At 44.0% G+C, this 13,035-nt stretch overlaps 1 protein-coding gene across 1 annotated transcript in view; it reads left to right on the top strand.

The window, feature by feature from the left end:
* The window catches only part of LOC120927100 (phospholipid-transporting ATPase IC-like), a 184,639-nt gene that overhangs the window by 138,396 nt on the left and 33,208 nt on the right, over positions 1-13,035 (top strand). The window contains exons 12-15 of the mRNA XM_040337538.1: positions 34-230; positions 4,172-4,380; positions 8,859-8,902; positions 11,374-11,530. Coding sequence (XP_040193472.1) covers positions 34-230; positions 4,172-4,380; positions 8,859-8,902; positions 11,374-11,530 — 607 coding nt within the window. The remainder of the gene's footprint in view (positions 1-33; positions 231-4,171; positions 4,381-8,858; positions 8,903-11,373; positions 11,531-13,035) is intronic.

Genomic DNA, 13,035 nt, shown 5'->3' with positions numbered 1-13,035 from the left:
TTTTAGTTTACATCTTTTTTTTTTCCTTCCTAGATATTTGTACTTCTCATCCTGGCATCAGCGGGCCTTGCTATTGGTCAGACGTTCTGGGAAGCCAATTTAGGACAAGCCAATGTATCCTGGTATCTGTACGATGGGAATGAATATCCTCCTACTTATCGTGGATTTTTAGCTTTTTGGGGGTACATTATTGTCCTAAACACCATGGTGCCCATTTCTCTATATGTGAGGTGAGTGACACCTAAAGAATGTATATACTGGGTAAAGGTTTTAATCATTTGCGTTCTTAATTTTTTATTATCATTTCATTTTTTTTTAAGTGCTTGTCAAGGCAAATTAAAACAAAACCCCCCCCCCCCCCCCCCCAAAAAAAGCTCCAAACTTCCTTAAGTGAGCTACTTGGTTTCTTCTGTACTGAAATTCAAAGCAGTGTTATCAGTTCTGCTCATTTCTCTACTGGACTACAGAACACCCCCCTCTCCTCATCTCTATAACATGAGGGGTTATAGTCCAGCAGAATAGAACTGGGAAGGACTTATAACATTACCTGGGATTTCAGTGCAAAAGAGGAAGCATTGTTGGCGCACTACAAGAAATTGGGTGCTCACTGGACTTTTGGTAGTATTAAAGTGGAGTTCCACCCATAAATATAACATTACATCAGTAGTTTTAAAAAAATGTCATTAGTCCTTTACGAAAACATTTTTTTTTTTAGATGCCTTCAAAGTGTTGTTGCTAGGCAGAATAGTTAATCTTCCCACTTCCTGCACCTAGGTGCTTAATGCTTCCTAACCTACACCGCACAGACTCCTGGGAATGTAGTGGGTGTAACTTTCCAGGAGTCTGTGCACTTCCCCAGTCTCAAAGAATCATGTGACTTGGACAGCACAGGTGCTGAAACCTGATCTGACACTGCTTGTGCAGCACTGAGCATGTGCGAGATTTGCAAGGCTGAAATCCAGGAAGTCATACAGTCTGGCTTCATGATGCCCACACTTAAGATGGCCCCAGTCAATTTCTATTTTATAAAGTGTCTAAATGCTGTAACAACCTAACAAAACGGACCTTAGTTTACAGACTAACTTTACTAGAATACATTATGCTTGTGTATTACAGGGGTATTTATATTTAAAAAGTGAAATTGTGGCCGGAACTCCGCTTTAACCAGTTTTTATTTGCGCTATGCTTTAAAGCGGATCTCCGCCGGAAAAAAAAATATTAAAAGCCAGCAGCTACAAATACTGCAGCTGCTGACTTTTAATATTAGGACACTTACCTGTCCAGCGACGTCGGCAGCAGAGGATGAGCGATCGCTCGTCTATCTGCTGCCCCCCCCGCCATCCTCGGTGAGGGAATCGGGAAGTGAAGCGCTCCGGCTTCACTGCCCGGTTCCCTACGGCGCATGTGCGAGTCACGCAGCACCGTCCTCACTGGTCCCCGTTGTGTTCTGGGAGCCGAGTGTTTCCCAGAACACAGCGGGCGGGGGTGGGAAGTGACGCAATACCCGCAGAATCCCTGCAGTGAGGACTCCCGAAGTGGGTGCAAATACCTGTCTTTAGACAGGTATCTGCACCCCCTCCCCCCTGAAAGGTGTCAAATGTGACACCGGAGGGGGGGGAGGATTCTGATGAGCGGAAGTTCCACTTTAGGGTGGAGCTCCGCTTTAAGAAGGAGAAAACAAGTTTCCGTGGTATTATTATTATTAGGGTTGTCCCGATACCACTTTTTTAGGACTGAGTACGAGTACCGATACTTTTTTTCAAGTAGTCGTCGATACCGAATACCAATACTTTTTTTTAAATGTGTCCCCAAATGCAGCCATGTCTCCCCACAAATGCAGCCATGTCTCCCCACAAATGCAGCCATGTCTCCCCACAAATCCAGCCATGTCCCCCCCATATGCAGCCATGTCCCCCCATATGCAGCCATGTCCCCCCCATATGCAGCCATGTCCCCCCATATGCAGCCATGTCCCCCCCATATGCAGCCATGTCCCCCCCATATGCAGCCATGTCCCCCCCATATGCAGCCATGTCCCCCCCATATGCAGCCATGTCCCCCCCCATATGCAGCCATGTCCCCCCCCATATGCAGCCATGTCCCCCCCATATGCAGCCATGTCCCCCCCATATGCAGCCATGTCTCCCCCCATGTAGCCATGTCTCCCCCCATGTAGCCATGTCTCCCCCCATGTAGCCATGTCTCCCCCCCATGTAGCCATGTCTCCCCCCCCATGTAGCCATGTCTCCCCCCCATGTAGCCATGTCTCCCCCCCATGTAGCCATGTCTCCCCCCCATGTAGCCATGTCTCCCCCCCATGTAGCCATGTCTCCCCCCCATGTAGCCATGTCTCCCCCCCATGTAGCATGTCTCCCCCCCCATGCAGCCATGTCTCCCCCCCATGCAGCCATGTCTCCCCCCATGTAGCCATGTCTCCCCCCCATGCAGCCATGTCTCCCCCCCATGCAGCCATGTCTCCCCCCCATGCAGCCATGTCTCCCCCCCCATGCAGCCATGTCTCCCCCCCCATGCAGCCATGTCTCCCCCCCCATGCAGCCATGTCTCCCCCCCCATGCAGCATGTCTCCCCCCATGTAGCCATGTCTCCCCCCCCCCCCCCCATGCAGCATGTCTCCCCCATGTAGCCATGTCTCCCCCCATGTAGCCATGTCTCCCCCCCCCCATGTAGCCATGTCTCCCCCCCATGCAGCCATGTCTCCCCCCCCATGTAGCCATGTCTCCCCCCCCCCCATGTAGCCATGTCTCCCCCCCCCCCCCATGTAGCCATGTCTCCCCCCCCCCATGTAGCCATGTCTCCCCCCCCCCATGTAGCCATGTCTCCCCCCCATGTAGCCATGTCTCCCCCCCATGTAGCCATGTCTCCCCCCATGTAGCCATGTCTCCCCCCATGTAGCCAGCCATGTCTCCCCCCATGTAGCCAGCCATGTCCCGCTTACCTGTCCTGCATCCCCGCTACCGCCGACAGTCAGTGTAATACGCGCGCCGTTCCATTACAGCTTTGAATAGCTGTAATGATTGGCGCTGCGTATAGACACTCCCCTTCGCTCGGGATTGGACAGTTCACCCGAGCAAGGGGGAGTGTCTATACGCGGCGCCAATCATTACAGCTATTTAAAGCTGTAATGGAACGGCACGTGTATTACACAGTCAGTCGGCGGTAGCGGGGATGCGGCGTAACGGCATTGGCGGCGGCGGGGGGGGGGGGGGAGTATTCTATTCTGGTATCGGGGGTATTTGCGGGAGTACGAGTACTCCCGCAAATACTCGGAATTGGTCCCGATACCGATACTAGTATCGGTATCGGGACAACCCTAATTATTATTATTATTATTATTATTATTATTATTATTCAGGATTTGCAGGGTTCAGGGGTGCGCTGTGTGCAGGGTGAGCTGTGTGCAGGGTGAGCTGTGTGCAGAGTGCAGGGTTCAGGCATATGTTACATACAGAAGTGCAGAGTTCAGGGGTGCACTGTGTGCAGAGTGCAGGGTTCAGGGGTGCGCTGTGTGTAGAGTGCAGGGTTCAGGGGTGCGCTGTGTGTAGAGTGCAGGGTTCAGGCGTGTGTTGCATACAGAGGTGCAGAGTTCAGGGGTATCCTGTGTACAGTTTTCTAGCATCTCCCTCTAACCTGGCCTGGCTCTAGTACCTCCCTCCTGTAGGCGACTCTGCCACGCCTTGCAGGGAAATCGTTCTCTCTTTCATTCTGGGGATCCATCCCTGCTGTGCCTTGCCATGAGTGCATGCAGGTGTCTATTAGATCCAGGAACTGCTGAGAACAAAGCTGTCCCTTTTGTAAACCCAGAAGGCTTTTGTGTTTACAAGTGACAGTGGGGAGCGGGAGCGAAGGGTGAAAGTCGAAGGTGGCAAAATTGAGTTCCAGCTGCAAAACTGGGTGTGAGGACCACACAAAAAGGCCTGGCGGGCCGAATTCAGCCCACTGGCCTTATGTCTGACATATGTAACATAGTGGGACAGTTCCACATATTTCACTTCAAATGTTGTTTTTATTAAAGGGTTTTTACTGTTAAGAGTCGTAGATTGATGTCCACCACATAGTTCTATGTCCCGCAGAATATCGGGCTCTTTGATATTGCAGGAATGTGCCCATAGAATTAGAAACTGATTTACCAGGATCATTTCTTCTCTTCTAGTGTTGAAGTGATTCGTCTGGGTCAGAGCTACTTTATTAATTGGGATCTGCAGATGTACCACGCCGAGAAGGACACACCAGCCAAAGCCAGAACCACAACCCTCAATGAGCAACTGGGACAAATCCAGTACATCTTCTCGGACAAGACCGGCACTCTGACACAGAACGTAATGACCTTCAAAAAGTGCACCATTAACGGGGAGACCTATGGTGAGTTCAGAGATTGTGCCATCGCTCATAATATACCATCGTCCCGTTCATGTACTGGATGAAATCTACTTGCTGAGTTCCTAACCTTTGACATCAACCACATTCGTATCAAAGGACTTTATTGTGCAGCTTCTTTTTGTTAGGGCACAGCCCAACTTTATTGAGTTACGTCCTTTCCTATTCACGGACGATTTGCGCAAAAAAAAAAAAATAATTAGAATTTGACGCGGGAACAACGGCCATACTTTAACATGGCAAGTCTATCTATACGCCACAAAATAGCAGCTTTAACTATACGCCGGGAAAAGCCGACTAGCGACGACGTAAGAGAATGCGACGGGCACGCGTACGTTCGTGGATCGACGGAAAAAGCTAATTAGCTTACCCGACGCGGAAAACGACGCGAACTCCACCTAGCGGGCGCCAAAGTATTGCACCTACGATCCGAAGGCGTACGAAGCCGTACGCCTGTCGGGTCGAAGCCAGAAGCCGTCGTATCTTGGTTTGAGGATTCAAACTAAAGATACGACGCGGCAAATTTGAAAGTACACCGGCGTATCAGTAGATACGCCGGCGTACATGCTTTGTGAATCTGGCCCCATGATTCTCGTGGTGTAACATCTTTCACATTATACCAAAAAATTTGGATTGCTTTACTATTTTTAGTGGTTTTTCGAATTAATTGAAGTGTATTTTTTTCAAAAATAAATTGCATTTGAAAGACCGCTGTACAGATGCTGTGTGACATAAAATACTGCAACAACCGCCATTTTATTCTCTAGGGTCTCTGCTTAACCACTTCATTACTGGGCACTTAAACCCCCTTCGTGCCCAGACCAATTTTCAGCTTTCAGCCCTGACGCTGTTGGAATGACAATTGCATGGTCATACAACACTGTACCCAAATTATATTTTTATAGTTTTTTTCACACAAATAGTGCTTTCTTTTGGTGGTATTTGATCACCTCTGCGGTTTTTATTTTTTGCGATATATACAAAAAAATACAGAAAATTTGGAAAAAAAACACAATTTTTAACTTTTTGTTATAATAATATCCCATTTTTTTTTTCCTCGGTTTAGGCCGATACGTATTCTTTTACATATTTGTTTAAAAAAAAATCGCAATAAGCGTATATTGATTGGTTTGCGCAAAAGTTATAGCGCCTACAAAATAGGGGATAGATTTATGATTTATTTTTTATTTTTTACTAGTAGTGGCGGCGATCTGCGATTTTTTTTTTTTGTCAGGCCTGCGATATTGCGACGGACATATTGGACACTTTTGACACAATTTTGGGACCATTCACATTTATACAGCGATCAGTGCTATAAAAATGCACTAATTACTGTATAAATGTGACTGGCAGGGAAGGGGTTAACACTAGGGGGTGAGGAAGGGGTTAAATGTATTCCCTGGGTGTGTTCTAACTGTGTGGGGGGAGGGGACTGACTGGGGGAGGTGGCCGATGCTGTGTCCCTATGTACAAGAGACACAGATTGGTCTCCTCTCTCCCTGACAGGATGTGGAGCTCTGTGTTTACACACAGAGCTCCATGTCCCTGCTGTCACCGCCGATCGCGGGTACCTGGCAGACATCGCGGCCGTCAGGCACACGCATCGGCATCTCAGCGATGCACCGGGCACAGTGTTTCCCAGCGGCGCGCACGGGGAATGTAAACAGGACGTCCAGGGACGTCCACCCGGCACTTGAGAGCCGCGTTGTGGACGTCTTTCGTCTACAGCGCGGGTCCCAAGTGGTTAAGGCTCCATTCACATCTATGCGACTAAACGCCCAACGCCGGACGCTTCTGCCGCTAGAGGGGAGAATTCCCATTGCTGTCTATGGAGATGGTTCACATCTCATAGACGCCGAACGCCTGTCGCCTGAAAAAAAGTCCCGGACCCTTTTTTTCAGGTGACATTGGCGTTCGCCCATTGACAGCAATGGGAATGCTTTGTCAAGAAAAAAAAAAAAAAAGTTTCACAATCGCGGCAAAATACGCCGTACGCCGTTGTCGCATAGATGTGAATGGAGCCTATAAATGTTTTTATATGTGTGTGTGTGTGTGGGGGTTCTAAGTAATTTTTTACCAAAATATACTGATTTTAACTTGTAAACAACAAGTGTCAGAAAAAAACTAAGTCTTTAAATAGGAACTGCAGTCTGCTCACATAATTTGTAATAAAAACATCTTTGCCATTCTGAAGCTTCCCTCCAACCACTTTGCATATTATTTTATATATATTGTCATTCTGTACTTGCCGAATATGCTGCAGAAATCACCCTCCCTGCAGCCATTTTAACTGTGGGCAGCTGAAGCTGCTTCCTGTTAACTTCTGGATTCACACAGACACACACCTCCAGCTCTGAAGCTCTCTTTGGCCCTCTTATGACTCACTCCCTCCCTTCCTGGCAAACTCTCATGTAAGTGAGAGGGCTGTGCATGATGTCGTAAGCCTAGGCCTTTTTACCAAACAGGAAGTGGGCTGTATAAGGTATTTACTGGCATAAAAAAACATGTTTTACTATCCAAAGTAAAAACAACAAGGGCAGAAGATTAAATAGATGGAAAGTTAAAAAAATTACTGAAGTTCCACTTTAAGAGGGTAAACTGCCCTAATTTCCAGACCGACATAATTCCCTTTTGATCTAAAAGAACCAAATGATACGATGTTTCTTATCTCTCAGGTTCTGTTCACACCTGAGCGTTTTTTAGCTTGTAAAATACGCAGCTCCAAAACACCCAACAAGCAAAATCCCATTCATTTTATCATTTGAATGGCCCCTGTTCACATCCAAGTGTTCTGTCGACTGAAGCAAAACGCCTGAAGCTCAAAAAAGTACATGAGCTTTTTATTTGGCAGATTACAAGCGTTTTTGGTTCCAAAGATTTCAATAGAAACGCCGGACTTGAGCAGAAAAATGCTCATAAATTGCTCAAATAGCAGCTCTCCACCTCTAATTTCCTGTCCCTCTTCTCCCCCTTGTGCTTTATATTGGCTAAACAAAAATGCCTGAAGCTGTAAAAAGATTATTATACACTTATAAAACACTTTAAAAAAAAAAAAAAAAGCTTTAACCACTTCCAAACCGCCGTACGTCTTTATACGGCCTAACTTTAAAGATGGATATCTCGGTAACGGCAGCAGCTGCTGCCACAACCGAGGTATCCATCTTTAGTGTCAGCGGTTCTGTTAACGATAACGGCGGTCTCCGCCGCGAGATCGCCGTTATCGGCGGCGGGAGAGGGCCCCCCTGACTGGGGACGAGACTGAAGGAAAAATCTCCTTCACCCGTCCCCATAGCTCTGCTGGGCGGAAGTGACGTCAAAACGTCAGTCCCGCCCAGCCTCTTAAAGAAACATTTTTTTTTTTGTCATTTTAGTCTAAATATGAGATGTGACGTCTTTTTGACCCCAGATCTCATATTTAAGAGGACCTGTCATGCTTTTTTATATTACAAGGGATGTTTACATTCCTTATAATAGGAATAAAAGTGATAATTTTTTTTTTCCAGTGTAAAAAATAATAAAATAAATAAAAATAAATAAGAAAAAAAAAATGTTTTTAATTAATGTGCATTGCATTAAAGTACTATGTACTTGTATGAATATGTATCCTTTTTCTCTTTTGTATTGCTTCCTTTGGCTGAAATATCTGGTGATCCTATCAGTCCCTCTGCTTTCCTATCAAAAACTGGCCACACTAAGCAGGAGCGCACAGCATGGTCAGTGAACTTGTCCTGACACCCGACATACAGGCATTCACTGGGAGGATTGGTGTGCTGCTGTTTCTCCTCCCCTTGCTCTCTGAGCTCCTAAAGAAGCTGAGAACAAAGGATATGGGGTCACTTATAAAAAATATAAAAGGGGGGGTGGTGGTTATTATATCATCATCTTTTTTTTGTGTGTGTGTGTGTATATATATGTATGTATGTGTGTGTGTGTGTGTGTGTGTGTGTGATAAATAAATATATATATATATAATCACACACACACACACACACACACACACACACAGAAGGTTGTGCCCCTTTCATTCTTTAATTTCTATTTTAAACTGTTTGTTTTACAAGCTGAGGGTTCACATATGCTTTTTAAGACCGCCAATTAATTTTCAACACAGCAGAATGGAGTAAACAAAAAAAAAAGACCGCTATTTTTGACGCGCAATGCATGGCAGTTAATTTCTGTGTGTTGTGCCGTGCTGCAACACATGTGCATCAAAAGTGCGTTGGGTTAATTCATTCTGGTGCCTTTGACAAAGAATATCGTAACAACAAGCGAATTCCCATAACATGTGCTAAACACTTGCACTCCCCCCAACACATTGCACTACAAAGGTGTGAAGGGGCCTGGAAATGATGTTGCACCTTTTAGCCCCCGGATGATTTTCAGTAGTACCTGCTAAATTTTGTATTTTTGGAGAGATTTTCCTACTTGGCATTTCTGTAATAATGAATTCCTATTTTTTTCAGGCGAGCAGAGGCAGGATGCTGCGGAGAAGTCTGGTTATAGTGAGGTAAGTAGCTTTTTCCTGTGTGTATTTATGTGCCGTTTTTGTGCAGTTATGGACAAACGTTCAATTAGACAAGCGATTTCCTAAAGCAGGGATTTTCAAACTATGGCCCTCCAGCTGGAACTACACATCCCATGAGGTAATGTAAAACTCTGACATTCCCAGGCATGACGGGAATTGTAGTTCCTGAATAACTGGAGGTACATAGCATACCTCCCAACTTTCTGAGATGGGACAGAGGGACACCTATTGGCAAAATGATGTAGGCATAGGACACACCACCTTAAAGGAGAGTAAAAAAAAAATATTAGTTTTTTTTGTTTTTTTTTAACTACTGTAACGGTCAGGGGGTTAACACCGTTTACGATATTCCATTCCACCAACCCACGACAGCTTATCCAACACTCCAACAATCCAGCAGACACGACCCATTCCATTCCCCAGAATAACGAGACACAAGCTCTGTTCTCTGGTTCCAAACGAATTAATACTTTAATGGTAAACTCTCAGGTTTTTATACAGTTAGAAGCCAAATATAGACAATGACTCAACTCCACCCACAACATGACACAATGGGTGCTCAATACACATTCCTTTAGTTAACATAATTGACATGCTAATCCACTACACCTGAAAGGTCAGACATCTGACCTTTCAGACTGCCAACACATATCTATCATCAATAGAACTTTCACACTGTACAGTGTCATTAGCATTCATAATGAAAGGTTCTTGAGAGGCAGACTTAATTAGCACAATAGACAATGAAATATCTTAGGAGCCAGACTCAATTAACACCTCAACAGTCTATGTACCACATTGAAGGAGACACTCTCCTATTGACCTGTTGTAATTAGTTATTTTAGACATTTAGGAATATATTGTGGATTACTGTCCCATGCTAAAACAATCCAACATATGTCCCTTATTTCCTGGCTGTGCCCAAAAGTGACTGGGAAACACCTTTTGAAAGATAAAGTGCATTACATTACACACAACTAAATAGATCAGACAAAAATGAGGGACAAACTAGGAGGAAAGAGGGACAGAGGGACTTTGTTCCAAATCGGGGACAGTCACTCGAAATCAGGGACTGTTAGGAGCTATGCCATAGTTTGGAGAGCTGTCCTAAAGGTTAAAAAAAATACGATTGTGAGTCTGATTTTTGTAATGTTGTTCTCTGATAAAGCTAAAAAAAATTATAAAATAAAATGGCCTATGCATATAAAAAGTGGAAATCCAAGCAAAAATCACAACCTCACATTTCGCTAGAGAGCTGTGAAATGAAAAGAGGAGCAACAAAGCTACAACAGCCACTATGCATGGGTACTGTGAGATGGTATAACCACCATGGTTCTCTGTAGAGGCCTGTGCCACCTGCTGGTGAAATATAAAACTGCAGTCAGACCAAGTCCTTGTAAAGTACTACAGATAAGAGAATGTTGGGTATTATTATTATTATTATTATTATTATACAGGATTTATATAGTGCCAACAGTTTGCGCAGCGCTTTACATCAAGGAAGACAGTACAGTCTTACAATACAATACAATACAATACAATACAATTCAATACAGGAGGGATCAGAGGGCCCTGCTCCGTTGGAGCTTACAGCCTAGAAGGATTAGATATAGTTATCCAGCTGACAGTAGAAGCTAATAACACCTCAATAGTGATGTGTGCGTACAAATTGGAGCAAAGGCTGGCTTTTCAGTTTGGGAGTTGCAGTTCCGCCACCCCACCAATATGGGCCAAATATTTTAAATTTTGAGTTATTTCAAAAAGGTCACCAAAGGCTGATTTCTGTTACAAATTCTGTTTTTGAAAAATTTGGACGTGTGTGTGTGTATAATTCAATAAGGTGCAGCGCTACAATATTGAACTCATGTGATAATAAGTTAATAGAGTAAACAGTGAATAAAAAAATGAAAAATTCATCCCAAGAAAAAATAAATATGTGTAATCAAAACAGGAGAAAAACTGGTGCAAAGTCCCATCCAAATTATAATGGAGAAAGTCTATATGAAGGTTATCTTCCAAAATGTTTCAAAGGTGTTTCCACAGGGTTAAAGAGTGTCACCAGTCTGTGTGTATGTATATGTGTGTGAGTGTGTATTATATATATAAAGTGTGTGAGTGTGTTATATATAATATAAAATGTGTGTGTGAGTGTGTAAAATATATATATATATATATATATATATATATATATATATATATATATATATATATATATATATATATATATATATATATATATATATATATATATATATAAAATTTGTGTATATAAAATTTGTGTATTTATTTATTTATATATATATATATAATTGTGTGTGTGTGTGTGTGTGTGTGTGTGTGTGTATATATAGATGGATAGATAGAGACACACACACCATTATATATCTATCTATATATAGATGCTTTATAGGAAATGCAAGGATTTAGTATTTATCTGATCTCTCCATTTGCAGCCGGTAGACTTTGGCTGGAATCCACTAGCAGACTCCAAGTTTACATTTGGTGACCATTACTTAATAGAACAGATCCGATCAGGAAAAGATCCTGATGTCCGTCTCTTCTTCAAGCTGCTCGCTCTGTGCCACACTGTCATGGTGGAGAAGACAGATGGTAAGTGCTTAACTTCACTATGCTGCAATTGTTGGGGTACTTTTAAAATGTGTGATATTGATGATCAAATATAGGACATGGGAAACCTATATTAAGTTGTTCAGTTGAAATGTATAATTAAAGGCAACCAAAAAATAAATAAAAATAAAAGTACCCATTGGAAACACCCTGGTATTTACACCTGACCTATACATATAGTTGTCCAGCTGACAGTAGACCAGGGGTCTCCAAACTGCGGCCCAAGGGCCGGATGTGGCCCTTTGCTAGCCTTCATCCGGCCCTTGGGGCAGTATTGCTCCCAATGACATGAGGCACTATTCCTCCCAATGGCACCAACAATGGGGCACAATTTCTTAGACTATCAGCAATGATGGAGCACTATTCCTCCTCCTACTGCCCACCAACACTGGGGCCATGTTTATTCTCACTGATGCTCGGCCCTGGGGCATTTTCTACCCCAACTGGTCAGAATCCGGCCCCCCTGAAGTCGGAAAGACCGTAAACTGGCCCTTTGCTTTAACAGTATGGAGACCCCTGCAGTAGACCATAACAGATTACACCTACATAGTGATGTGTGCAAATTGAAAGAAAAGTATGAGGTTTCTTAAAATATATATATATATATATATATAATGTGTATATATATATATATATATAAAAAATATATTATATAATATATATAATATATTATATTGGTCTAGATGGATACTGCATCTGTCCCTTCCTACTTCTAAAACCGAGAACTGAGCGATCAAGGACCACATATCACTCAGCTCTCGGTTTGCAGTGAACAGAGTTGGAAACTTCAGTCACCGGCTCTCTACACTGACCCTCCAAGCTCACTCACTGGAGTGCTGGGCTATGGTGGGGGTGGAAGTTGCTCACTCTGGCTCTCAGGGGCTCACTGAGAGGCTGAGCCAGCTGCCGGTCAGACATCTGGGTGGATCCCGACAAAGTCCAGGTTCTCTCCAGAGCCTGGACTGGAGGAGTAATGTTGGCCAACCGCAGGTTTTAACACACTGTCCGCTTAAAACAAGTAAGAGGAGTGCAGAACGAATTACTTCTCCTGGGGATCATAAGAGTGCAAGGGCCAAAAGAGTTTTGGCCATATGACTCCTTTAATGCAAAGGCTGGCTTTTCAGTATGGAAGTGGCAGTTCTGCCACCCCACCACCACTTCGGTATGTGCAAATATTCGTCAAAGATTTGCAGGGCTTGGCACAGCTTGGTCTGTCATGATACCAGTCTGGTTTTGTTGGCTTTGGGGGTACCCTAGAAATTTAGAATTGTATCCAATCTGATCTAAGGTGCAGATTTTTCTTCAACGTGTACTTGTACTGGTATAAAACTTGGTGGCTCGTTTATACCAGAGCACAGTTTACACTCAGTTCCACACTGTGCCTACATTTTTCATTTATAACATTTAGAGCGTAGTGTGAAGCCTTGGGATGTCCTGTGCATTTGGCTGCAGAGAATGCTAATGGATAAGAGGAGTGCCCTTTTATC

This window comes from Rana temporaria, chromosome 1 (assembly GCF_905171775.1).
Source record: "Rana temporaria chromosome 1, aRanTem1.1, whole genome shotgun sequence".
Lineage (NCBI taxonomy): Eukaryota > Metazoa > Chordata > Amphibia > Anura > Ranidae > Rana > Rana temporaria.
The sequence above is the reverse complement of the archived record's forward strand: the minus strand, read 5'-3'. Positions and strand labels throughout refer to the sequence as shown.